This window comes from Rhipicephalus sanguineus, chromosome 8 (genome assembly GCF_013339695.2).
Source record: "Rhipicephalus sanguineus isolate Rsan-2018 chromosome 8, BIME_Rsan_1.4, whole genome shotgun sequence".
NCBI classification, from domain to species: domain Eukaryota; kingdom Metazoa; phylum Arthropoda; class Arachnida; order Ixodida; family Ixodidae; genus Rhipicephalus; species Rhipicephalus sanguineus.
Window position 1 is genome coordinate 35,900,349 of NC_051183.1, and position 27,089 is coordinate 35,927,437.

Below are 27,089 nucleotides of genomic sequence, written 5' to 3' on the forward strand. Positions count from 1 at the left end.
CTTTGGATATAGCTGCGCGGTGTGCGATCGACTGTGGTTCGACAACAACCTGAGCCCCATCTCGGGCGTGCGCAACGCCGCCAACAAGTTGAACGCGTTGCGGGTTCTTTGGAACGAGTTCGGAAGACAGATCATCATCATCAGTAAAAGTGCTTTGCACTTAAAAACGGCCAGACCTCCGTGGGTCGGCTGGCGCGTGCTCTCTCGCTGCCGTCTCCTTCGCTCGGCTCTGCAGTTTAGTCGCGCGCGCCCCCTCATAACATCACCCCGTGCTTCGCACTTCCTCATACTCCCCTTCGGGGAAATGCCGGTTTTTTTTAACAACTTTACGACCGATCATCACCCGACCACGTAGGCGACGCCGTTAAGCCAAACGGCGACGCCGACGCCGGGCCGCGTGGGGCCGGCTTTCCGAGGCAACATGGACGCTACGCTCACCCAGCGTGGATACGACCCTCATGCCATGACGTGGGAGACGATTACGACTTTCGAAACGCCAAATTCTGCTTCTTCACCGAGGTTTCGGAGCCAAGCTCTCAACGACGCGGTTGAACGCCGCTCGCAAGCCAACGCCAAGAAGGCGGCGTCCGCCGCTGCCCCGGCATCCGGCACGCCAGCTGACAAGACGCAGCCTCTCGCTTCGCGCGCTGTGGGACGCAAGGGCAAGGCTCTCACTAAATGGAAGCCTCGCCCGTTTCCAAAACCGAATCCGGGCGACTATTTAATTGTCGTAAAGCCACGAGAGTGCATCTCACTGGTACGGGACCGCGTTTAAGGCATACCTCGGGCCTGAGCGAGCTGAGACGTTGACAGTTATTCCATCGAGAGAGCAAAATCTTATCGTTATTCACAACCCGGGCCCTGACACGGCGGACAAAATCATCGGGGACTTCGCGGTAAACATCGAGCATAGACAGGTTCTGCTCAACGGGTACCTGCGACAAGATGGTAGCAATGTCTTCCATGGAGTCATCGTAGTCCGCTACACAGACACGACGGAGACGCTCCGAGAGAGCGTACGCTGGAGGTCTGGCACCATCGTCGAGGTGCGTAAATTTGGAACGTCGAACAAGGCGCGTGTGACCTTCGCTGGCAAGGAGAAGGCACGCTTTGTTCACTACGACACAATGCTGATCCCCGTCAAACCCTACTACCGGACCATCCCGGCCTGCGGAAAGTGCGGTGTCGTCGGCCATCGGATGGACACTTGTCCCAACCCAAGACCGGATACATGTGGCCGGTGTGGACAGCAGGTTCCGCTTGTGGAGGAGGGGGTGCGGGCCCCTCATGAATGTGTACCCGTCTGTTCTGTGTGTGGTGGAGCACACGCCACAAACTCTCGTGCGTGTACGGCCAAGTACCGCAATTCCAAGGTGGCCGCACAACAGGGCGGAAAGTCCAAAAGGGCGTCCAAGAAACGACGCAAACATCAGACTCCCAGTGAGCCACCGCGCCGGGAGGTCGCCAAGACAGACAAGCCCGCTTCTCCTACCGGAGGAATCGGTAAGCAGCCATCAACCCCACCGCATGGCGGAACCGGGAAGCAGCCGACGGCGCAACCATGCGGCGAGGCCGGGTCATGGACCACAATCGCTCGTTAACTCCACTGACCATGGCGGGCACCCTTAGAATTCGGAAACCCCCGCGATCCAATACGGCCACCCCCCTCCAAATCACCCAGTGGAATTGTCGGGGCTTTAAGGCTCACACCAAGCGGGCCAACCTCCGGCTTTTCCTCGCAGCATTTCAAAACCTTCCTGCTGTGGTAGCCCTGCAGGAGCCAGGGAGTGCTGCCACACTCACAAGCTATACTACGTTTCAGCAGGACCCTTTATCCTGCATCTGTGTTCACAAAAGTTATACGGCCAATTTAGTTGATCTTGACCTTAAGCCAGATTTCTCGTACGTGATGGTGACACTCCTTCCGCTGCGTAAACAGGACCCGCCACTGCACGTGCTAAACATTTATTGTTCACCGAGACTAACCAACATCACATTCGCAGACCTTTTTAGCCGCGCCTTAAAGGCTGCAGGCAGGGACCCTCTGGTGATCGTGGGTGATTTTAATGCCCCCAGCACACTTTGGAGGTATGCGCGTGAGGGGAGACGTGGACGTAAGCTGGCGGAACTTATGTCCACGCTGGGCCTAACTCTTCACACCGACCCTGCCTACCCAACTCGCGTGGGTAACTCCGTCACCCGGGACACCTGTCCGGACCTTACCCTCACAAAAAACATCCAGTATGCGGATTGGGTCAACACCGAGGAGACCCTCGGCAGCGACCACTGCATACTCAACACCACCATTCGCACCCATCCTTTAGCAAGACCCTACGGAGAGGCAAAATTACCCGATTACACGAAGTTTCGGCAAATATACGCCAATTCGACACCCATAGAGGAGCAAGGATACCATGCTTGGTCCCAGCAACTGGTTTCCACTCTTCTCTCCACAGAAACACAGATTAAACTCTCGGAGGCGACTCCGGCGGTGGATAACCACCTCCTTGACCTCTGGCAGCCTCGTCCGCCGATGGCGCTGGCAAAAACACAATCGGCAGCTCAAAATTCGCATCGCGGGGCTCACCCAGCGAGCAGCAGAGTACGCGGCCCAGCTCGCTGACTCTAACTGGGTGGACCGTTGCAACACGGCCGCTCGACAAATGTCCAGCCAGAGTACCTGGCGCCTCTTCCGCGCCTTAATTGATCCGACCCAAACTCGAACAGAGACATAAAAGCATCTGCAACGAGCGTTTCACAGCTTCGACGGAGACACGGCAAAATTGGCATGTGAACTCCGAGACCAATATCTATGCACACAGCAAGACTCACGAGGGCCGGCGTACTCGTATGCAGGTACCGAGAACGCGGAGCTGGATCAACTGTTACAGTTACACGACCTGAAGGCGGCCCTAGCAAAAATGAGGCGAGGTACGGCACCGGGACGGGATAAAATTACCGTGAAATTACGTGCCAATCTTCCTGACTCGGCCTACACCATGCTCCTTGCCTATATCAACTCCATTTGGATCGGGGAAACAACCCTACTAATTGAGTGGAAGACCGCCCTGGTCACCTTCATACCCAAAGCGGGCAAAGCCATTAACACGGACAACCTCCGCCCCATCTCCCTTACTTCTTGTGTGGGAAAATTAATGGAGACGATGGTGCGCGACAGGTTGTCCGCGTTCCTGGAGACCAAAAATGCATTTGCAGACACCATGTTCGGGTTCCGCCCACACCGGTCCGCGCAGGATGTCTTGCTTCAACTCGATCATGAGATCCTCGATCCAGTCGAGTATCCCTTGAATGACAAAGTTGTGCTCGCTTTGGATCAGAAGGGGGCCTTTGATAACGTGACCCACGAAATTATTCTGACGCATCTCTCACAGGTGGATTGCGGCCACAACACCTTCAACTATATTAAACAATTTCTCACTGACCGACAATCATACATTCGGATTCAGGACACTGAACACGGCCCTTACCGATTAGGCACGAGAGGGACCCCGCAGGGAGCGGTCCTCTCGCCCCTCCTATTCAATTTGGCAATGATGAGACTCCCCGCTCAGCTGGCGAAAGTCGAAGGCATACAGCATGCACTCTATGCCGACGACATCACCATATGGGCGTCACACGGCTCGGCAGGAGACATGGAGGCAAGCCTGCAGCAAGCGGCGGACATCGTGAATGACTATGCCCGTCGCTGCGGCCTTCAGTGCTCCCCGTCCAAATCGGAATTTGTGCACATACGCCCATCGCCAAAGTGCGCCACAAAATTGACCTCTCCCTTCACAGCGGACCCATACCCGAACGCGACGAGATTAGAGTACTGGGGCTCTTTATACATAAAAATCGCAGAGCAGATACAGCATTGACCAAATTTCGTAAGGTGGGGGACCAGGTGGGCCGGATGGTCCGCCGGGTTTCCAACAAGCGCGGGGGGTTACGATGCAAAGACGCCTTGCGGCTGGCGCATGCATTCGTAACCAGCCGAGTGCTGTACTCGGCTCCATACCTCCACCTACGCAAATCCGACGAGAATGCACTCGAAGTCATTCTCCGCAAAATCTACAAGCGCGCCCTCGACCTTCCTGTCAGCACCTCTAACCAGCGCCTTCTGGGCCTGGGAATGGTGAACACCTTCAAGGACCTTCGAGAGGCGCACTTGACTAACCAATATACTAGACTCTCTAAAACACCGTCGGGTCGCCGCCTCCTTGCCCGACTACACATCAATCATTCAATACATACGGAAGAGCGCGTACAGATTCCAGAAATTTGGCGATACTCCCTGCACGTGCGCCCTCTTCCGGCTAACATGACCCGAGACGACCACAGTGGCCGACGCCTCGCAGGGGCAGAAGCCTTGGCTCGACACTACGGCCACAAATTCGGAGTATTCTACGTGGACGCCTCCGGCCCGCACCACGGGGGTTGGTACACGGCTGCGGTCGTCCACCAAAACACCGCTGTAAACGGACTCACCTTCCGTGCACATAACATTACGCACGCGGAGGAGATCGCCATCACACTAGCCGCCGCAGATCAGGACTCAAGGGTCATCATCACCGACTCAAGGGGTGCCTGTCGCAATATAGAACAGGGATACATTCCGTACCTTGCCTATAAAATTTTGCAGAACAGCAGCTACCTAGGTGCCCCCGCGCACCGAATGATCATATGGGCTCCGGCTCACACGGGCCTCGATGGTAATGAGACGGCCGATGCCGCTGCCCACGCGCTCACTCTCCGGGCACCATCCTCGTTCCCTACCGATCCGGACCTCGAACCCAATCCCGCCTACACCTTTAAGGAGGTCACACAATTTTATCAATCCGGCCATAATATCTATCCAAAACCCTGTAAAGGCCTCACGAAGGCGGAGGAGCGAATCCTCCTTCGCCTTTATACCAAAACTTTATTGTGCCCGGCAATTATAAAACACTTTGACCCCGCTTGCACGGGGAAGTGCCCGCATTGTGAGGAAAATTCCTGTGACATTTTTCACATGGTGTGGGCATGCCAAAAAACCCCAAACCTTACCCCACTACCTAACCCTTCGTGGGAGGACTGGGAGGCAGCCCTGCTCGGCTGCTCTGACCTGACGGCCCAACGGGCCATGGTCGAGCGGGCCCGGGCCGCGGCCATCGCCAATGGGCTCCCGTAAGAGGGAGCCCACCTAGTATTTGTACGGGGCGGCCCCTTAAGGGCCGCTCCCACCCTCCCTGTAAATGACATCTGTAAATAAATGTTTTTCAGCAGCAGCAGCAGCGAGCGCGTGAGCATGGAACGCCGTGTTACAGCCAAGTGAGGCAGGCGCGCATCGCAGAGCTATTTTTGGTTTGTATTAGCGTGATGCTGAGCGAGGCCGACGCTTTGACGACGCTTTGGCAAAGGTCGCCACCTCGCGGTGTGTTAAGGCACTGACAAAATTCAACTTCTATTGAAAACGCGCCGAATAGGACGGACGCGTAACGCGTTGTAGGTGCTAGCCGCGGAGGCCTCAGCAATGATGAATTACTTTACCTTACCACTCCCAGATGTCGACGCCCCCCAGCCGACCGGGAGAGGGTAGATATAAAAGGCGCGTTCGTAAAGCCTCCAGAGTCTGTGACCGTGGCGCAGTGGATAGCGTGCCCGGCATCTGTTGTTGCGGACCGAGCGGTCGTGGGTTCGATGCCCGTTGACGGTACCTTTTTTTCTTGACCTTCTGATTGTGTATATTTTTTCGACGTCATTTCCGTGACGGAAATACGTCACTGAAGTCTTGGTGGACCCCGGCATAAAACACTTTCGTGTTAAAATGCGCTGTTTACGTTTACGAGATTTTATAAAGCTCCTCTATAACCAACATATATTCACTGTGCTATATGTCGTCACATGAAAATACGAAATCTTTAGAAGTCATGGCTGACGGCCAAGGTTGTATATTCTCAACAATTGGCTGTCTGCGACACGTGCACTTTTTCAGCCAATCTCGGTGAAAAGTTCTGTCGACCCGAAGTCGCAAACGCTCTCGGCTCGGGGTGGGCTGAGAACCCTCAGGAGAGGTTCCTCCTTTCCGTGTTGGCTCTGGGTGGAGTGGCGAACAGCGTGAGCGGCGCGCGCGAGACTTCGCGACAGCGCTGCTCGAGTTCGCGCTATCTAAAGAGAGACAGAGAAAATATTTATTGCCGAAAGGTTTGTGAGTGAAGGTGAGAGGGTCCCTTATTCCAGGAACCCTATGGCCTGGACCTGCCGTCGGGGTCGGGCAACGAGTTGACATGAACGGCCAGGCCCGGCTTGGAGATCGCAGCCTCCCACGCTTGACTGAAGAGGTTTGAGTCCGCATCTGTTGCTGCTCTTTGTAGCGCTGAGGTGCTTTCTTTGCACCGCAGTAGGAGGTGTGCGAGAGTGTCTCCCACATTGCAATGTGTGCAGATGTAGCAGTACAACGGTAGTCTCACATGGTCCAACAGGATGCCGTGAGTGAATGTATTGCTAAGGAGGGGAAAAAGGACATAATAATAACAATAACGACAAAAGTAATATAAAATTTAATGAAGTATTTAAAAAAATAATCAGAACTACATATGACGAGTAGTCTGCAACTGCACGTACCGTATATACATACCTCTGTCAAATTCATTACTTTAATATATCGCCAAATGACAAAACTCTTACCGTTGCGCTCACATCTTGTATTAGGGAGTATCGTTATTGTTGGTATTTTTTGCGACGATCTGAAGTGTTTCAGATGTCTGTGCCTAGTTTATAGTCCAAGCATGTATTAAGGTATTGCAATAGTAAAAATTTGTTATTGTATTTCAGCCACCAACACAGGCATGGAGTAGCCCGACAAGGCAAGTGGCGTTGAATTTCAATCTTATGGTGTACTGCAGCTCGAAACGTAGTTGCGATTTAGATGGCATACTTCCGTAATCCCATCTCATGCATGAGCAAAAGAAGTTAGATGAGATGGTTACCCAACACATACAGTAAGGACGCCATGGGCCTGTATTGATGAAATTCTCATCCAAAGTTGGTGTTAATCCTCAAAGCTGGCTTGGTACTACAAGGTGTATTTGCGAGCATTTGGTTGTACTGTCATTAGGAAAGTGGAACTCTCTAGCTTACTTTGTTCATTCTTCGAAGCTGCGTTTACAGCGAAAGCTGTTATGAGATCATTTCACCGGCCGTTGTTGGGGCCGTAGTTGTTCACCGCCGCCGCTGCCGGTGTCCGTAACCAGTATCGCTCGAAATAAGAAAAAAAAACGAAATAAGAAAAAATTCCAGGATGGAACGAGGTTCGAACCTGGGCCCTCTGCGTGGGAGCCCAGTATTCAACCTCTGAGCCATGCCGGTGCTTGAAACTGCTTTGCAAAAAGGTCCTATACAGGCTTCATGTCGGTAAGGAACCACATTAGCATATGCAATATAGCGTGGTAGAAGAGTAAAATAAGCACCAAGCGTCGCACAACGCGAATTCTGTAACCAGGCTTCACACAATGCGAATTGCGCAACGAGTATGTTGTTGAATGCTTCCAACCCATTACAAAGGGCTCTGCCATAATTCTTCATCGTCAGCAGGCACAGCACCAACAAAGTGCGCATAATGCCTTACATGCGTTTAGCAGGTACCGACGCTCTCCGTAGAATGACGAAAAATGGCACTGTGCCTGCTGCCCTACTTCTAAAAAATTACAATGATTTATAGCGTAGTGGGTTCCTCGCAAGTGCACTTGTATTGGTTGCCAAGGAAGCCCATAAGCGCTTGATTCACTTCCTCGGGGTCTCAGTAAAGTTCTTCGCCCTCCCCCTCCCCCCCCCGTCTCTCTCCCACGTCAACCTATGTTATACAGCATGACGGGAGAGGGAAATAGCGACCGGGAGTCTTCCAATGCAAATTACATGACTGGTGGGGCGTCTAAAGAATCCAACCCATTACAAAGGGCGAGCCATAATTTATCATCGTCATCAGTCGTCGCGTCAACAAAGTGCACATAATGCCTTACAGACGTGTAGCTGGCTCCTCGCTTCTCCGCAGAATGACGAATAATGGCTTAGTAGGTGCTTCCCGACTTCACAAAAATTGTGATTTATGGCGTAATGGGTACCTTTCTGGTGTACATGTATTGTAGCCCCAAGAGAGCTTAACGGGCTCTAGAAACGCCGCTCTTCCAGCTTTCGCTGTGGTTGTGCTGCGATTTCAGCGCAGGCCTGGCGTTTTTTGTATATATGTCAGCGTTCAGTCAATAAACGTCACAAGCTTAGGAGATGCAATCCCTGCACGTGTCATGGCCGAGCTTGTGCCCTAAGTTTTATTACTGCAGCTATCGTTAATGCTCACCATATATTAACCAAATACCAGAACCACCCTGTCCGCAGAAGTGATATTTGTACCTCTCCGCAATCCACAATTTTCTATAGATATTGATGTCATGCATTTAGTGATGAAGGGCCACATATGACAGAAGGGTGCCAGTAAATAATCTTAGAGTTTTATTTGATAGCTTATTTGTGCACTTACTTTCAACAGCTACAAAGGTATTACAGAGGGGGTGCGGATGAGTACTACTGATACCAATTAACAGATACACAATACGCATGCTTTCTCACACACGTCTTTTTTTTCATTGCGACATGATTTCACTGCCTCGAACTGTTACTGTATTATCGGTTGGCGCACCCCGCGTCTTGAGAGTATGCGAATGTTCCGATCAGATTACACGTAACACCCAAGTGGTGGAGTGCATTCCCGAACTTACGTGAGCCCCAGCGATAACACTGGAAGCACGCATTTCACCTGCACTTCAGATAATCGACGACCGACGGTCGTGCTCGCCGCTACATATCATTTTAGTATGAGCATTTTATTCCACTGGGCACAGACTCACTCAATAAGCAGTTCAATATTGACAAAGTTCGATATGGCAACTGGGATGCCACCGACTATTGCGACCAATTTCCATAACGTGTCAAAGCACACTTGCACTAGCCTAGCTAAATACTGAACCCGCTTTCGCAATGCAATTTCAACGCGCGGCATACAATGCAATAGATAACGCTGCCGCAATCGCGATGCGATTCGCAGACGCGACGCTCGAAAACGCGTCAGGGCGTAGCTGTCTGCGAGAGTGGAAAGGCGCGTCGAAACGCAACTGTCTGCTTGGAGTAGGCTCATGGAGGCAGTATATAGGTGCCCGCCGGTTCTTTCCGGCGTTCGCTCCTTATATTCCGTAGGTGTTGATAGCTTTTCATTTTTAAATGCGGAGCATTTCTTAGTCGCACCTGCGGCGTCGGCTGCCGTCCACACCCCCACTGCGCATGCTCGGCTCGTCTTGTGCCGGCAGGAAGCCTCTCCTCTCCCTCCCTCGCATGCTCGGCTCGTCTCGTGCCGGCAGCAGGCCTCTCCTCTCCCTACCTCCCTCCGTCCCTCCTCTCCGTCCCTCCCTCCTCTCGATCGAACGCGGGCGGTGTGTATATAAGCGGCGGAGCGCGCGTTCGGAATTCAGTCAACGGCGTCTTTACTTGGCTTTCGCTTGACTTGACGCTTTGCTTGACTCGAGTAGATGCGATGGAAGTAACAGTACCTTCAATCAGCGTACCACCAATTGAAGGGAACGTTACCCCACCCTCACCGTCGTCGGTGTCAACAACAGCAAGCGTTTGAAGCGAGCTGCGGACCCGGAACTTCGTGCACGAGAAGCTGCTGCGAGATGGCAATGAAGGGCTGCGGATCCTTCACTCGGGGCACGAGAACTAGCTGCGAAACGGCAACGACGGGCTATGGATACTGAACGTCGTGCTGGAGAAGCAGCAACCGCTCGTGAACGTCGAGCAGCGGATCCATCACTCGGGCAGCGCGGCGCTTCTGCGAAACCCAATTGCGCAACATTCACGCGATACCCGCACCACTCTGCGACGCATTTACTCGAGTTCCCCCCGTGAGAAGATGCGGGTGACATTTTTTTTTTGCTTTACTGTTTGATATGCTCTTCTTATACGCTACCTTACATATTGTTGTTCCTTTTTTTTCTCCTTTTTCTTCTGCCCATACGAATGATCAGTCGCTAACCTCTGTAAATGCATAATGTTATAGTTACTTTTACAAGTGTTTTAATGTTAGTATAAATATTTATGCTTGTGCACTTCTGGCATGCCTTTTTTATGGTTACTTTTCAATGAATCCCAACTAGCCTTTGGCTAGGGATTTAGATGCGTTTCTTCCAATATTGTATTTTTGTATATTGCTTTATGTCAATGTCAATAAAATTCAAATTCAAATTCAATGTGTGTTGTTCGCGTTGTACGCACAATCTTATCAGAAGATTCTAAAATAATCGGGTAGGCTCCCAGAAATCCGGGCGCCATTTGCGCAAGGCAGTGGTTACACGTGTAACAGTCCGCTAACATAAAAAAATATCAAAAGACGAGTGCGTCGCATTTCCTCCTATAAAAAGCATCGTCCCGATGCGTGAAACAGAACATGGAAGGGAAGAAAGTGTGTATACACAAACAAAGAACAATAACAAGAAAAGCAAACAGTAGAGTCCTCAGGTCCGCTAACGCGTATAGAACGGCTTAAGGAGCACGACGTGAGTGACTTCAGGTTGCACGCTGCGCCGCTGGCAGTTCATAACGCCATCTGGTACGACCTCGTAGCCCAAAGCACCGAGAAGTCGCAGTATTCTGTATGGCCCGAAGTATCGCCGAAAAAGATTCCCATCGCGTTCACGTCGGCGTACCGGGGCCGACGTGGTGTCGTCGAAGGTTGTAACGACGGCTGTCGGTCGTTTGCTGGCTCTTGTTGCGCAGACGGACAAGTTGTCTGGCTTCTTTGGCGCGGTGAAGGTAGGCGGCGACGGCGTGGTTTTCTTCGTCAGTGACGTGGGATAGCACGGCGCCGAATGCCATTCCCGGGCTCCTTACGTCGACTAGCTTGAACGGCACCTTGTGCGTATTTTCTTGCACGGCCGTCTTGTAAGCGGAAGTTGCGTACGGAAGGATGGCGTCCAAATTTTGGAGCGCAGCTCTTTGGCGCCCGTTCTTGTGTTGAGCGGCGTCGCCATCATCAGCTTAACCGATAGAGAAAACGAGGACGAAAGATAGCGAACGCGGAGTCTCGATATCACGAGCCACTTGCGTCTAACCTAGATTTCTTCCTCCGTGGCGCGCTCTGGCGCCTCGTGCGGAGCTGGTGCGCATGCAGGGCTGGCACGTGCACTGCGGCTGTCTTCGCCTATCGTAACGGGGCTGTCGGCATTTCGCTTGGTTCGCGACGCCTGCAACGCACAGAGTGCGGTGCGCAGCACTCGAGTGCTGGCCCTTTCTGTGGCAATATTTCACGGATTTTGCATTGCTGCAACTCCGGATAGCCAGAACTTCAAACACAGTTGGCGTTTCCCCAACATGAAGCTGCGCTCGGAATTCGCGATAGGCAGTATAAGTAGTAGGTGGTGTTTCTATATTCGACGCCGACGTACATATCCAACAGGCCGGCGATGATTTTATTCAGGCGTTCTCTCAGGTTATTCGCCAGCGGGTGGTAAGCGCGTGTATTGAGATTAATGATCTCACTGTATCGCAGGATGGCTTGAGTAAGATCGGCCTTAAAAGCTGTCCGTCCGTCAGTGATGACGACTTCTGGGACAGCATGCCGCAGCGCGATGTCTACAAAGAACTTCGCTACCTCGGTGGTGGGGTTGCCGTTAGTGGCTGGTTTGCGGCAAATTGGCTACTTTTGACCCCGCTTGGCGACAAAAATTTCCGGTTGTCTTTATGACTACGTTTTGGCTCTTTCATCTTCTCAGTTATCGCATTAGGCAGCCATTTCCCTCTTGTTTTGCTCTTGTGGGTGTTGAGGCGCAGCTAATAATAATTCTCCTGAATCCTCGCGAGCGTGTGCGACTAGCCGATGTGACCAGCAGTCGCGTCATCATCGAGGGACTGAAGAATCTCCGGACGCAGTAGAGAAAGCACAACCAGAAGGTTGTTTGTCCGGTGAGCCGAGAAGTTGTTCCATATAAGTATGCAGTTTCGCAAGAAGAACAAAGACAATCCACGTGATAATGTTGTCGGGGCAACATCGGTTTTGCATTCTAGGTAGTCTACAAGGCTTCGCAGTTGTGAAGCACTCCTCTGTTTTTCGGCGAACTCGTCTGTGCTTACTATTTCCAGAAGGGCGTCTTCATCCTGATCGTCTTCCGGCCGGCGCGAGACAAGCAGGCGGCGTTTGAATGTTTCCGTTCGCGCTTGTACATCAAGGCGATGTGGAATTCTTGGAGAATTTATGTGTGTTACTGCTGCTGCATAGGAAAAAAATCAAAGGAGACCATGAGGCGATGCGAAGCAGCGTTTCGGCATGTAGAGCCCGCGTTTCGGAGGGAAAGTGGAGAGAGGGAGGGGAGAGAGGGTAGTAGAGAAAGGGAGGGGAGATGGAAAGGGAAGAGGGGTGAGGAGCAGGGGAGGGGAAGGGGGAAAGGGGGGCAAATGTGAAGTGGAGAGGGGTAGGGGAGAGCGGAGTGGAGAGGGAGAGGGGGTGTGTGGAGAGGGCTTGCACATGCGCAGTAAGAGTGGTCACGCCGCAAACCACCACCGGATTGAACTCCGCTATAAGATGCTTCACATCTAAAATGCACAGAACCCTAGCCATAAACATCTGCGCCGGGCTACCCTTAACCAAAGCGTATTCATTCATTCAATATAAACTTGTCTTGCAAGCTGACATGCACTTATGCAGTTGACATGTTAACATTCTGAATGCCACAAGCCTGAATCACAGTTGGTGCATTGTTCGCTGCGAAAAGTCATTTCTTCTATTCCCTGTCCCTTAGACTTTTGAGCTAAATATTCCGACTTCCATATACCAAACTGTACTGGCACATAGGAAGCTTAAAGGAGTACTGACACGATTTTGAGACATCGCAAAAGGGACATTTTCCGTTTCCTTATGCAGCGTCAACGCTGTATGCAGTGTCAACGCTGTCCACACACCGGTGTCGGAGAACACGTATAAAATATTTTAATTTGACTTTAAAGTTTTCGTCGCTGAGCACCTGTCGCTATCTGGACATGTCCAACATGTCCAGATAGACCAAACGATAAGTGCAGGCACTGTGGGGTGAGACGGACGACGACAAATCTGAGAGTGCGATAGCCCCAGAGGTGCTAAAGGAAATGGAAATTGTAGAGATACCTGTGAAGCTCGGCTGCGGAGCCGGACCCTGCTCCACGGGAACAAGCCATCTGCCTGGCGAAAGAAGCCGCGAAGAGTCAAGTCCTCTTTGGTTGCTTTTAATCGCGAAGGTGCCAGCCCTCGTCACCGAGGCCTGTGTGCCGGGGAAGGGGAGTAGGAGGCCTCCTTATATGGCGGAAGAAGAAGTTGTTATCATGATCATTAGTTGATATCACGAGCAGCAGACGCTGATGAGTGGGCAAACAAGAATGTGTTTGTCTGCTAGCAGGTGCGTGCGCTCCCTGCTCTTTCTCCTTGCACGGCGAGGAGGAGCACTCGAACAGGTGAAGAAACGAGCCGAGGAACGAAGCATGGTGAATGAAATGGCGAAACGAGCACGGGCCGCGTTTAGATGAGAAAATGAGTGTAACTCCCCTAGCGTTCGTTGTAGGCTTGTTCACAACTGCAGCGCCACAACTTCGACTTGTGAGTGGCTTTACCGTCACGTTTGCTTTATATCCTAACTTTAAAGATACAGTGTCTGCACAGTCCTTACAAAACCAAGGTAACGTATTTTTTGCTCGTGATTAGGAGGTTTACAAGATTTAAACGTCCGCCATCTTTTTTTATGGGTGAATAATTGAACCAGTTAGAAAATAATAAACTGCTCTGTTTTCATGCATCGAGGAGGCAAGCTTCACTGTCAAAGCGCATAAAATCTTCATTGTTCACGGTTAGCGTCCGCAAGGGCTGCGTACGTCCAACCACCGCACACAAGTGAGCAGTTATGTTCACGTGACGAGTCCATCATCCCTCTTTTCTCTTCTATTTCTATTTTCCTTCGTGGAGCACGGATCGGGAACCCCTCATAGGATGAACTGGATTCGCGACCTGTGTTTGGTGGCAATTCGGGGAGCGCCTGTTAGGCCTCTCTTGCTCTTTTCCCTATTTTTCTTGAAGTGCGTGTACCTCGAAAAGGGAGGGCACGGTTTTCGAATTGTTTCGAATTGTGACCGGCTTCGAGCGATGCATCAGTGACGCTTTTTCAAGTTGTGAGCGCCTCCGACTGGCCTACACGCCGCGTCTTTTCATTTGCATTGCTCAAACCTCTGAGGGGCCCTTGAACGACATTTTAAACACATACTCCAAGTTATACCGAAGTGTTCCATATGAAAACTGTTATGTGGTTCCATCTCCAATTGAATTTTATGTTCCAGGGAAAACTGGTTGCAACTTAAAGTGAAGACTCAAAAGGATCAAGTACAACTGGAAGTTGAAGTGATGAGTAAGAACAAACTTATTTTAATATGTACTTTCGAGGTGTGTGTGTATATATATATATATATATATATATATATATATATATATATATATATATATATATATATATATATATATATATATATATATATATATATATATATATATATATATATATATATATGGGTGAAAAGAAGGACTCACGTACGAAATGTAGTTTTAGTAACGTTGCGGCTGGTGGACCAGCCTTCGTCAGAAGGCTGGCCCACCAACCTATCGTTGTCGGAATCCCAGGGTGCAAAGTGCTGCTAGCCTATGTAGCCCAGCTTGTCACCCCGTGGTTCCCAGCTATCGAAGCACATGGGTACCATGCATCTGATGTCTTGCGGACCATCGTGGGAGTGCCGGCTGTCTGTCGATGTCACCAATCACTGTCGGTAGCTAGGTGATTTCAGACGAAGCACTAAGACCTCTCCAGGAACAGAGCGTCGCCGCTTTACCTTCCCCGAGAGCCTAGTGACGGAACGAAGATCACAGCTGCATAGTTACATGCACAAGGAAAAAGAAAATGAGCCTCATGTTGGTGAACGTGCCGGCTAAAAAATCCTTTCAGGAAGGCTTCCATCTCTGTGAAAGGCGCCTATCCTTCAAAGGTTCTCTGTTTCAATATGAATCGAAATGTTTAATAGTGAGCGGCTGATATTAGCAAGATACATGAATAACAATACTCGAAAAAAAAACCATGCAGGAGATTGGTAGAATCGAAGTTGTTAAATTCTACATAGCACTACGTCACATAAATAAAAGCTTGTTAAATGTTTAACACGAAAGTGTGTTAGGCCGGGTTCTGCGACGACTTCAGTGACGTACGTATTTATGTCACAGAAATGACGTCGATGGCAAAGAAAAAGATGGCAAAGAAAAACTTGAAGAAAGAAGTTCCATCAATGGTATCGAACCGACGACCTATCGGTCCGCGAGAACAGATGCCGGGCACACATTGCGCTGCGCCACGGTAACACGATCTCGAGCCTTTACAAACGCGCCAATTATATCTCACGCTTTCCTGACAGTGCTCATGGTCGCGGTGTGGTGGTGTCGGCGTCTGGGAGCGGTAAAGTGCAATAAATCATAATGACCGTGGCCTCCGTGATTAGCTCCTGCAACTGGGCATCCGTCCCATTGGGCGCGTTTCCAATTGGAGAAATGCAATTTTGTCAATGCCTTAACACACCGCGAGATGGCGACCTTAGCCCAAGCCTCAGCCTCGTTCATAGCGCTCACCTATATTTAAAAAAATTACACCATTTCCTGCTAAAGGGGAGGAGGAGGAGGAGAGGTTGAGGAAGGAAAAGGCGCAACTTCTGCAACCCTAATTGGGAGCACGGCTCAGCGCCTAAAGGGGACCATGAGGCGATGCGAAGCCGGGGCACTTGCACGATCGCGTTCCGTTGACGTTCTTTGGGCATGCTACCGACTTCGCGTCGTGGAACGCGAAGAGGAACGCTACACGCGTCTTGTCTTCCTTCTAGCCTGGCCGTTAATTCTCACAGGGCGAGCGGGGAACGCAGTCGGCAGGCGTGCGAGAGGGGGGCAGCGTAGGAGAGGAGAGAGAGGGGGAGGGGACGCGCATGCGCTGGTGCTCATCGCGGCGTTGCGCAGGAGAGAATTTCGGCATGTCTAGCCCGCGTTTCAGAGGAAGAGCGGAAAGGGGAAGGGAAGAGGGGAAGTGGAGAGGGGAGGGGAGAGAGAAAGTGCAGAGGGGAAGAGGATATGGGGAGGGGAGAGTGGAGAGGGTATGAGCATGCGCAGTAAGGGTGGTCACGCCGCACCACCGGATTGAACTCCGCTATAAGATACTTCGCATCTAAAATAGATTTGCGACGCGCGCCTCCATTGCATGACTGTAAGACCACGTTCCCCGCTTACGCTCATCCCGAAAAAAATCGCGGCCAGGCTAGAGGGTAGACACGACGCGCGTTGCATTTCCCTCTAGTCAGGCAGTGGTGCTCGGTAACGCTTTAACATGCCGCGGAATGGCGATCTTCCCAAGTACTGCGTCCAATCAGTGAAGCTCTTCTGGCTGTCACACCGTTTCTATGATTACACTCTCAACGTTTAGTACAGCTACCACAAAGGTCTGTTTATTCATTGATCGTGGACGTTAGTCGTCAGGATGGAGATGTGCCATCAAGCGCCAACGACGGGGCATCCACGTTAAACAGTGCTATAGCTGCCAAACACCAATAGAGGTTGTGCGATGTCTCTCGCATCAATGCACCGTAAACATTCCACACTTATGTAAATACGCGTTTTACTTTCATGTTATACCAACTCCCGTGACTGAGGGACCAACCATGTTTGTTAGTTTGTCCTATCGATTGGGTGCGAGGCTCACGAAGGGAAAAGCCGGAGTCACCGTCGGCCTGACGTGCTTGGCAGGATGACGTGGTCATACAGGCTACGGCATGGCTTCGGCAGCATCGAGCGAGCTGAAAACGGAATTTTATAATGCCACAAGCGCTGTAATCCTGAGTAAGTGGGAAAGTTTTCTCGCTTCGGGTGCGCGCTCGACGGCACTTAAAAGCACTACAACATACAGTCGCTGTCTTTGAAGGCGTCTTCTGCGGTAGGCCAGTGCTCGGTGCCGAAGTTCAGGACGAGTTTCACCAAGCTCGGTATCAGCCTTCACACATGTCGACAAGGTAAGAAGCCCTGTGGAGCGTCGACTGCTAAACCTATAGCTGGTAAACAGCCATCCTCTAGACACACGTGCGCGGCCATCACTTCCGCGTGGAAGATTTCTGCGTCTGCGTGGGGCTGCAATTTTCGGTATCAGAAAGCGCTCACTGATAGTTTCGCCCGTTTGTGTTTCCCGGCTAGTGGGTCTTTTATCCCTCATGGTGTCCAATGCATTTCTCACCTCCACTTTGTACATTCACTTCACCCACGTGTTGATGCCCATGAAAGCGGCTGCACGCTTGTACTTGTTTATTGTGACGAAGGCCGTGCCACGGGAGAAACGTAAATGAGAAAAATATGCAATTTTCGTGAGCGTGCTTATTCATTTCTTCGACTACATGTGCACCGGACTTTCAGAACTTTCTTTTGAATTATATATATATATATATATATATATATATATATATATATATATATATATGCAGTGATCAAGCGAATCGAAATTCGGTGCAAAAAACAAAAGTGCTGGAAATGCTGCTTAATATTGCGCGCAAGTTTTCCTACATGGGCGAGCCTTATGGCAGGACACACGTTCTGTTTCATGGTGTCAACAGAATCAATGTGAGGGGTCTCATATATGTGGGTACAGGCATTGTTCACAGTGCCTCCTAAGCTTTTCTTTTAAATATTGTTCTATCTTATAAACTCCACCTTGCAGTCTAAATGTGTGACATTAGTAATGCAGTCTTTCTCACGTAAGCCAATTCACCTGTGTTTTGCCATGTCCTTCACTAAAGCTTAGTCATTTCGGGTCGGAACGGCAGCTACTGTACATGTTACAATAGGATCTGAGAAAAGGCGATTGCATAGAACAGTTGTGAATGTTCCCGTTTCAGTGCGCCCCCTAAAGAACTTTTAATCGCTCTAGACAGAACTTTACAATCTCTCTTTGTCAATAGGAATATCTTTAGTCACTGGCTATCATTAGCGCAGAAAGCGTCAAACGCTTCGTTGTATTTGAAACGAGTGGACACGAAAAGCTTCATACCATGCATAGTTTGATTTTTTGTTTCATCTTTATCTCTAACTTGCGTCTCCTTATATAACCATTCATTTCATTCGACTTGTTTTTGCCTGCACAGAGTAGCCAGCTAGTCTTACCATTAACTGATCAACCAGCAGTCTAAGACTGCTGGTTTCTTCACCGACTCCACAAAATTTCTAAAATATCTGAATCTAACTGCTCACGCAGGCGGCAAGTTATTCGGACACAGTGAAACGCAACTGTATCCAGTTTTATTTGCCAACCAAAATTGCTTTATTTTACAACTGCCACAAGCTACAGATGGTAAGAACATATCTTTGAATATTACGCGAGACACAATACTAAAATAGTGCATGTTAATAAATGGCATTTATTAGTTTAGAATCTATATCGCTATGTCTAGTCGTCAAGTTCAAAAATGTTACTGTACGATGCCAGAAGGCGACGGATGTCATTGGCCTGTGCAGGGTTGAGCTCCGGTGCAATCATCTTCGAGAAATCAGCCGGCTATGAAGATGAGCTGTTTGTCGCAGTAGGCGCAAGTAAATCAGTCTCGGCGCTGAGAGTTGCAATTTCAAATTCGTCAGCATCAGATATGTTGGCCAAGAACATACCACGAGGAAGTACTTGAGGGGACAAGCTGAAATTTAGAAGTGGTAGCGAAGTACGGTTGTCGGTGACAGTGACGAGTGTATGCGGAACGGCAACGTTCCGGCTCAAAAGAACGTGAACGAGGGGATAGAGGACATATTCACCGTCGGGAACCTGCGGCTGTGCGGTCAAAACGACGTAGGTCTGCCTGAGGTGATAGACGCACGTCTTGAAGAGAGCACAGTCGCGGCGGGGTAGTGTTGGAAGCAGCGACGAACTGAGGCAGTTCTACCGGAAGGACGCCGGTAGCGCAATCGATGAGAGCAGAGTGATTTGATAAAAAGTCCAGTCCAAGCATAACGTCGTAAGGGCAGCGGTCAATCACGGCGAAGATGACTGAAGTAGGTTGGTCGACTACACTTAAGCGGGCAGTACACATGCCAAAAACCATCGGCGTGCCTCCATCGGCCACACGGAGCACTTGTGTAGCTGCTGGTGTGAGGACTTTCTTTAAACGTGTGCGTAGGCTGGAACTCATTACAGATAGGTTCGCTCCCGTGTCGACAAGTGCTTGAACAGGTACGCCGTCTACTTTAACGTCGATGACACTTCGTCTAGTGGGTACAGAGAGAGGATTTGCTACCGTAGTCGTCAATGCAGCACCACCTCCGGGGGCTGCATTTCTTGGTTTTCCGAAATAGTGCGGCCGAAAGCCACGGGGGACTATAGGCGTCGGGGCTGTGGCGAACGGGACGATGGGCGACGTGTTTGCGGCGAACGAGATTGGTGTCCACGTGGCGAAGGCGAGCGGCTGTACCAAGTGTTACGAGCGGCAATGTCAGCGGCGTTGGACTCAGGAGCGGGTGAAAAGTGGTGGGCATTACCGTCAAAACGGGTCGTATTGGTCGTTGCACGAGATGCCGAGGACCATGTGGTGCGGCAGTAGCGGGCAATATGTCCAGCGCGGTGGCAGGTGAAACATATTGGGTGGTCATCTGCAGTTCGCCACTGCAGTTGCAGTTCGCCAACAGCCGGGTTGCGAGAACGTGGAGAGAATCGTCGGTTTGAAGAGGACGTGGCAGAAGGGCGTTCGCTGACTCTGGGCGTGGCGACAGAACACACAGAATGCACTCCGATATTTTCCAGGTCTTCACGAACGATGGCTTGAACGAGAGGAACGGTAACAGGGGTGGCATCGGTGCTGCGCGAATAGAATGCTGAGGGCGCCATCGCTTCCAGTTCACGACGAACAATTCGTGTCAGGTCTTCCGGCGGCGAAGGATGTTGCGGTGTTGACTGCTCTTCACACGTCGACGTGGCAGCGGTGTTTGGAAGTCTGGCGAACGGTTGCAGAATGCGGCGGCTTTTTGCTTGCTCGAACTGACGACACTCTTTCATGATCGCATCCACGGTGGAACAGCCCTTGCACATCAGGAGGTTGAATGCGTCGTCGGCGATCCCCTTCAGCACATGCCCGACCTTCTCACTTTCCGTCATGTCACTGTCGGCCTTTCGGCAGAGAGCGAGCACGTCCTGTATATAGGAGAGGTACGATTCCGTGGAAGATTGGGCACGGCAGGCCAATACCTTTTTGGCGGCGATCTTACGGCCAGCGGGTTTGCCAAATACCTCTCGCAACTTTTCTTTGCATTGGTCCCGGCTAGTGAGTTCTTCTTCGTTGTTTTCGTACCACACCTTCGCAGTGCCCCTCAAGTAAAAAAACACATTGGCCAGCTGAAGTGTGGGATCCCATCTGTTCGGTACACTCACGCGTTCAAACATGGCCAACCAGTCTTCAACGTCGACGCCATCGGTCCCACAGAACGTAGCGGGATCCTTAGGTGGTACGAAAACAAGTGGTGGTGATGGCGACGTTGATGGAGACAGCGACGTTGATGCAGAAGGCTCAACGTTAGCCATGGTTGGGAGGGCGATGCGACGTCCGCTGCGGAGCTCCGTTGCCTGCTGCAATACCCAGCACCTCCACCAATATGATACGGGGTTGTTTGAGTATATAAAATATGTATTTACAGAGAGTAATTAGTAAAAGGGTCAAGATGGCTGACCGCCACACTCGCGCGCCAGTCAGGCTCTTCAGCCCTTCGTCTTCCTTCACCTCCTCTCCGTAACAATATTGAATGTAACCTTGTGTCCGAATTACAATTTACCACTATAAAAAACAACGATACTTAGCGCAACTGAATGCACAGGCAGAGGTTCAGCACACCATGCAGCACGTCAGTGAGCATCTGTGTAGTACCCCTACGTGGCTTTTAGTATTTGATTATGGCCTCAGGAAACATTGATTTATTCTCTACGCTTTTCATCATGTCCTGCATCAAGTTTTAGCTAAATCCATGAAGCTAGACACTTTAAGTCTAACTTCCTGGCTATTTAGCTATAGCACCTTACGTGCGACCTCATTAGGAGTGTACATATAGTTCTCACTTCACGTCTGCGTTGCGGCATTAGTTGTGTTTATGGTGTCACTGTCATGGTGTTTAACTGTCAAAATTGTAGTACGAATCAAATAGCTACCCAAGATCACATCTTGTGGTGGTGTGGAAATTTTTACCTTCCCATGTCACACCTGCCAGCTCCCTCAAGATTGACATGGGATGAACTCATCAGAACCTCCGAACGGGAGAAACAGTTGGCCTTCGTTTCCTAAGCCAAAAGAGTCGCTTCACGCATGGAGCCGCCTTCAGGAGCAGGACAGTTAACTTTTAATCAAATAATCATGATGCCACTACCACCAGAAACAGCAATGCCTTATACAGGTAAACTTGACAGATTAGTTGTAAAAAGCTGAACTCTTTCTAAATATATGCAATTTAGGCTACTAGCCTGGGGTACAGTAAAACGACAGGGGGAAAACATATTTTGGAATACGTTTTGTTCGAAAGCTACAAAATAATAGAATAACCCGTTCAGGCACAAATTATAAAGGACTGTCTGCGAATATTTCAAATTTACACGAGATTATTCGAAGGCACTCGACAGTATATTTACAAAAAGAAAACGCGGTAGTACGCTTCCTTGAGCAAGTATAAGACATTATTCGCAATTGGCACGTAATCAAAGTTCCATTTATTTTACAGTCAGTCATGACATATTTTTGCATAACAGCAGCCAAATCTCAGGCTCAAAATGATCGTGCGATTTGCTTTTTGTTATATTCATTTCGAGCAAAGGAAAATGACTTTTGACATTGCTCATGGACTTGGAACGTCGATCGACCCCTCGAACACTGTAGGGACTTTACTAAAGTGATCGGCTGCAGTCGTACGCGGGAGAGTGAGGTCAAGCAAAAAGACATTGACAATGCAGGGGGTTCACTTCGTCCTATGCGCAATGTATCTTGCTCTTTCTTGGCCACTAGTCCAATGAAAACAGTAAGCGAAGATTAGCCGACGTGGGAGTATAACTACTTCTCTAGTGCACCTTTCCCCGACGGGATCATTTTGGATACAGCGCAAAAACGCAAGAAGCACAGGAAGAATGAAGAACACGAACAAGCGTTGCACAACCACGTGTGCACTCTTGTGGAGTATGTTTGAGCGTTTCCCAGAATAAACTCCGCTGGTGTGTAGCGCCCGTCTAATCTATTAATATTATTTTGCATATGTGCTTGCATGATTTGCACTATTGAAAATTGGGTGATAATTGAATGTACTAAACCCAGTGATCACCAGCGAAATGTATGTTCCTTTCGCTCCATAATCAGTCAGTGATATGTGGCCTCTCTTTGGTCCATTGTTTCAGCAGACAGGTTTCCGTTTGCTTGAGATTTCGCGGTCTTCCGTATGGCTACAAGCTGGATGACTGGATTCAGTTTGTCGCTTGCGCCGAGGCGCACGCGCAGATGGCCCAGCCAGCGCGCCATGTAAGGCGAGGCTCAGTGACCAAGCACCGGTGCGCGGTCGTTACTTTAAAGAGCTCCTAAAGCACCTAGACATCGAAATTTAGTTGCGGCGTTGCGGTTGCGCACAAGAAAACGCTAGTGGGATTATGCGCGTTTGATAATCGAAAGGCGGCCCTTGCTTGTTTCGCTCTTTCCTTCGCTCCGCTGGTCGGCTTGGCTCTCCCGCTTTCCGAGTGCTCCTCGTCTCCGTAGGAGGAGAGTAAGCAGGAAAGGCGCGTACATGCTTGTATATATAGCTATATATGTATATATATATACACACAATCTGTGTGTGTGTGTGTGTGTGTACAGAGATTTAGAAAAGACCTGAAAAGGCACTAATATACACTTTTAGCTGCCCGTTTACGATCCGCTCCGGTGAGACCTATGTATGCTAGCGATTTACACACAAACGCGTAGAAGGAACTTTAGTGTGCGCGCGCAGAACGATCGCGTGAGTAGCGGAACGTAGAAGGCGCATCGCGCTCCGCTATGAAATCAATTCAGCTGAGCGTGAAGGTGCATCCACTTGGTTTCGCCGTCGGTGTGCAGTCGCGAAATCTATACACACCGACAAGAAACTTATGCGAAAACGCGAAGTCTATGCAGTCATCTGCACTGGCAAGACGCGCTTGTCGAAAGCGCGATATCTAAGCAGTACTCCGCACTGGCTCGGGCCGCCATATCTTTGCTGAGCGGAGCGTAAAGGACGCTCAGCTAAAACTATCTATTTCGTGCTTCCCGTTATGGGAGCACGGCTCAGCTCCTCTAGTAGAAAAAAAAATCACAGCATATCCACGGAGTGAATGATGATTAGTGGGCGAAGCTGCGGAGGTTCATCGGTAAACCGTGAATCTTCCGTGAATTCTGCCCAGTACATCGTCACCGATGTGAGATCGGGCGCGTTTATACTAAAGGTTCGATGAGTTATGACGACTTCCAGCTCACTTTAATTTTACATGTACGCTGTGAATTTTCATTGTTTAGAAAACCATTGCTTTAGAAAACATCAGGCGTCTTGCGTTAAGCAGCTGGCGTCTTTTCGTTTTGCTCTAGAAACATCTGGCGTTCTTTCGTTTTGCTTTTACAAAACATCTGGCGTCTTTCGTTGGTTTATTTCATCAATCAACGGCGTTTTGAACAAAATTTTTATTGTTTAATCACGCACAGGAGAAATCTCACCAGGCACTACCTTGGAGGTAAAGAATGGCTGCTAATGGGAATGAGAGACAGAAGAAGTCGGCTTTTAGCTAACACTTACACTTCTACTTCTACTAACGTTTCCTACTGGAACATGCCAATGGCTGCTAATGGGGAATGAGAGACAGAAGAATTCGGCTTTTAGTTAACGCGCACGCTGCGAATTTTTTATTGTTCAACAACGCACAGGAAAAATCTCCCACCGGCACCACCTTGGAGGTCAAAGCGTAAGACTGGTTACGCACTACGACTACGAGGGACGAACGGGTGCCGCCTTAAGGAGCTTCGCCCCTAAAAATCACAGCATATCCACGCAGTGAATGATGATGAGTGGGCGAAGCTGCGGAGGTTCATCGGTAAACCGTGAATCTTCCGTGAATTCTGCCCAGTACATCATCACCGACGTGAGATCGGGCGCGTTTATACTAAAGGTTCGATGAGATATGACGACTTGCAGCTCACTTTAATTTTACATGTACGCTGTGAATTTTCATTGTTTAGAAAACCATTGCTTTAGAAAAAATCTGGCGTCTTTCGTTAAGCAGCTGGCGTCTTTTAGTTTTGCTTTAGAAACATCTGGCGTTCTTTCGTTCTGCTTTTACAAAACATCTGGCGTCTTTCGTTGGTTTATTTCATCAATCAACGGCGTTTTGAACAAAATTTTTATTGTTTAATCACGCACAGGAGAAATCTCACCAGGCACTACCTTGGAGGTAAAGAATGGCTGCTAATGGGAATGAGAGACAGAAGAAGTCGGCTTTTAGCTAACACTTACACTTCTACTTCTACTAACGTTTCCTACTGGAACATGCCAATGGCTGCTAATGGGGAATGAGAGACAGAAGAATTCGGCTTTTAGTTAACGCGCACGCTGCGAATTTTTTATTGTTCAACAACGCACAGGAAAAATCTCCCACCGGCACCACCTTGGAGGTCAAAGCGTAAGACTTGTTACGGACTACGACTACTACTACGACGACGACGACTACGAGGGACGAACGGGTGCCGCCTTAAGGAGCTTCGCCCCTAAAAGCTCTTCGCGCATTCGCGTGTTTGTTGCTCTACGACGTGCGCTGGGGATAGCGGAAAGGCACGAGCAGGAGAAAGCGAGAGTCTGTTAGTGGTGTTACCATCGCCTAATCACGTAAGCGCAGCGGGGAGGCTTCGATTGAGCGTCACGCCTGCCTCACGCGCTCCTACGGCTCGAGGTCATTGCGACGCGATGAATGACCTTAGGAGGCATAGCATAGCAGAGCTTTCGCACTAAAATGAACGAATCAACTTGGCCGCCGAACCAGTCTGACTGCTCAGCAGCTCCACACGCGTACGCGTCTCGCAATGCAACAATTTACACAATCGTTTGAGTTATATAGATGTAAAGTACAGCTGAGTCTGCTATTTTCTTATAAAGAAGCTACATGCGTTCAACGCTCATGAATCATTTCAGACCTTGCATCTCGGCTAAGGTGGGTTTCAATATTATATGGACACATATTGCTTCTCCTTTACTTCGGAAAGCTTTCCTGCAAACCCTATCAGACAATACTCGCAACGCCACAAGCTCCGTAGACTGCATGTTCAGCATATATCTCTGTCTATACGTCTTGATTTTCAGAGGGACTACAATGCTTGGCATGGGTGCCAGCAAGTAAGGCTCACTTCCTTCATACCGATTGCAGAAGGGCGTTCTCCACGCAGTGTCCCGCATGTACCGCAACAACAAACACAGCTCCTCAGACCTCATAAAGGCAAAAAAATTGTTTTTGTTGTATCATTATGCTGCCTGTAACTGTTGGTAGGCGGTGCCCAAACCAGCACATCAATGTGTTCAAATTTTGTCGAAGAAATAAATTCTGTTTTAAAGAATGATAACGTTTTCTGAAATTTCTTTATATTACCTGCGAACAGTTGACCGCTGCACAAGACCTACGTTGTATCCTGCGTCATCGTGATAAAGAAATCTCTGCATTGTTTACTCTATACGGAAGAAACGGCAAGTCAGTTTCTCTCGTGGAGCAAGCAGGGCGCGATGAGCTTGGTCGTGTTTTGAACCACACCCAGTAATCGTTGTGGACGGTTCACCGCTCCTGGAGTGAACCAGATTACTTCAAAGATGTTTACCTGTAGCCGTGCTCGTAGCACATGCTTTCCAAGAGGCGGGTGTGGAGTCTGGGGGAGGGTTACTTTGGGCGGCTCAAGTCTGTAGGCACCGCATGTATACAATACGTCAATACACACACACACACACACACACACACACACACACACACACACACACACACACACAGATATATATATATATATATATATATATATATATATATATATATATATATATATATATATATATATATATTCAGCAACGATTACGATACTGTCTAATGCGCATTCTGAGCCCAGCTGTTCAGGTGTTTTCACTTCGCGATCAGTTGAGCAAAAATTTCTGGTCGACTGCTGCAACGGGGACGTCTGACGAAGGAGAGTTGCCGCGTGCGCCGCTGTGCCATCACGTGATCGCTGAAAGAGTGTGAGGGGGCACGGACGGACGCCGCTGACGGACGGGGCCATGGGTGGCATGCTTTAAATCGGCAGCAATTACGCGCGTGATACTTTTTCGAAGTTGCGATGCACCCACTACGTGTTATTAAGGGAATATGCGCGATAATGTGTGTGCTTTTTGTAATGGGTGGCCGGCTTTAAACCACCAACTCGTCATGCAGTTCACATGGTGTGACGGCCGCTTCATTTGCCAAAGCTACAGCACCAGTACATGCTACAAATATATCTGAATATTAAAGTACTTTCGCCTCATCACCTTGAAGCTTTGAAATTTCTGTATTTAATTATTAATTCCACCTTTGGCATTTCCAGTGATAACTTCATCATATATACTAAATATGTTCTAGCCGTAGCTTCAACGATTTAAGCATAAGGATATTTCTCGAATACGAAGACATTCAAATGGACTTTATTTTCAGGCACAACAGAGCTTTGGAATTTTCTGCCCGGTAACATTCATTCCTTACAGCTAAAACGTTTCTAGCTGCCACTCGCGAGTACTTCATAAAGATATAACTTGTAGTTTTTCTTTCATGAGTATTCTCATTCCACAAAGAATAATCCTATCAGTTTCTTGGAATTTTCGCATCTGGCTTCATTCGTATTGTATAATGTTGGCATTCCTTCTATAGCCTGAAATCAGTGCTGCCGTATGTGTAAATAATGAAATAAATAAAATGATCGAAATG

At 49.4% G+C, this 27,089-nt stretch overlaps 1 protein-coding gene and 1 pseudogene across 1 annotated transcript; both read left to right on the top strand.

The window, feature by feature from the left end:
• The first annotated feature begins 361 nt into the window (after positions 1-361).
• On the top strand, positions 362-1,601 carry LOC125759432 (uncharacterized; annotated as a pseudogene).
• Positions 1,602-3,892: 2,291 nt separating this feature from the next.
• LOC125759735 (uncharacterized) lies at positions 3,893-5,273 on the top strand. Its single transcript, XM_049418828.1, has one exon. The coding sequence runs from the start codon at positions 3,914-3,916 to the stop codon at positions 5,168-5,170; it is 1,257 nt and encodes a 418-aa protein (XP_049274785.1). The 5' UTR covers positions 3,893-3,913; the 3' UTR covers positions 5,171-5,273.
• Positions 5,274-27,089: the final 21,816 nt, after the last annotated feature.

Excerpts from the sequence above, each read along its gene's own strand:
- LOC125759735 (XM_049418828.1), top strand. The coding sequence starts at position 3,914 with ATGGTCCGCCGGGTTTCCAACAAGCGCGGGGGGTTACGATGCAAAGAC.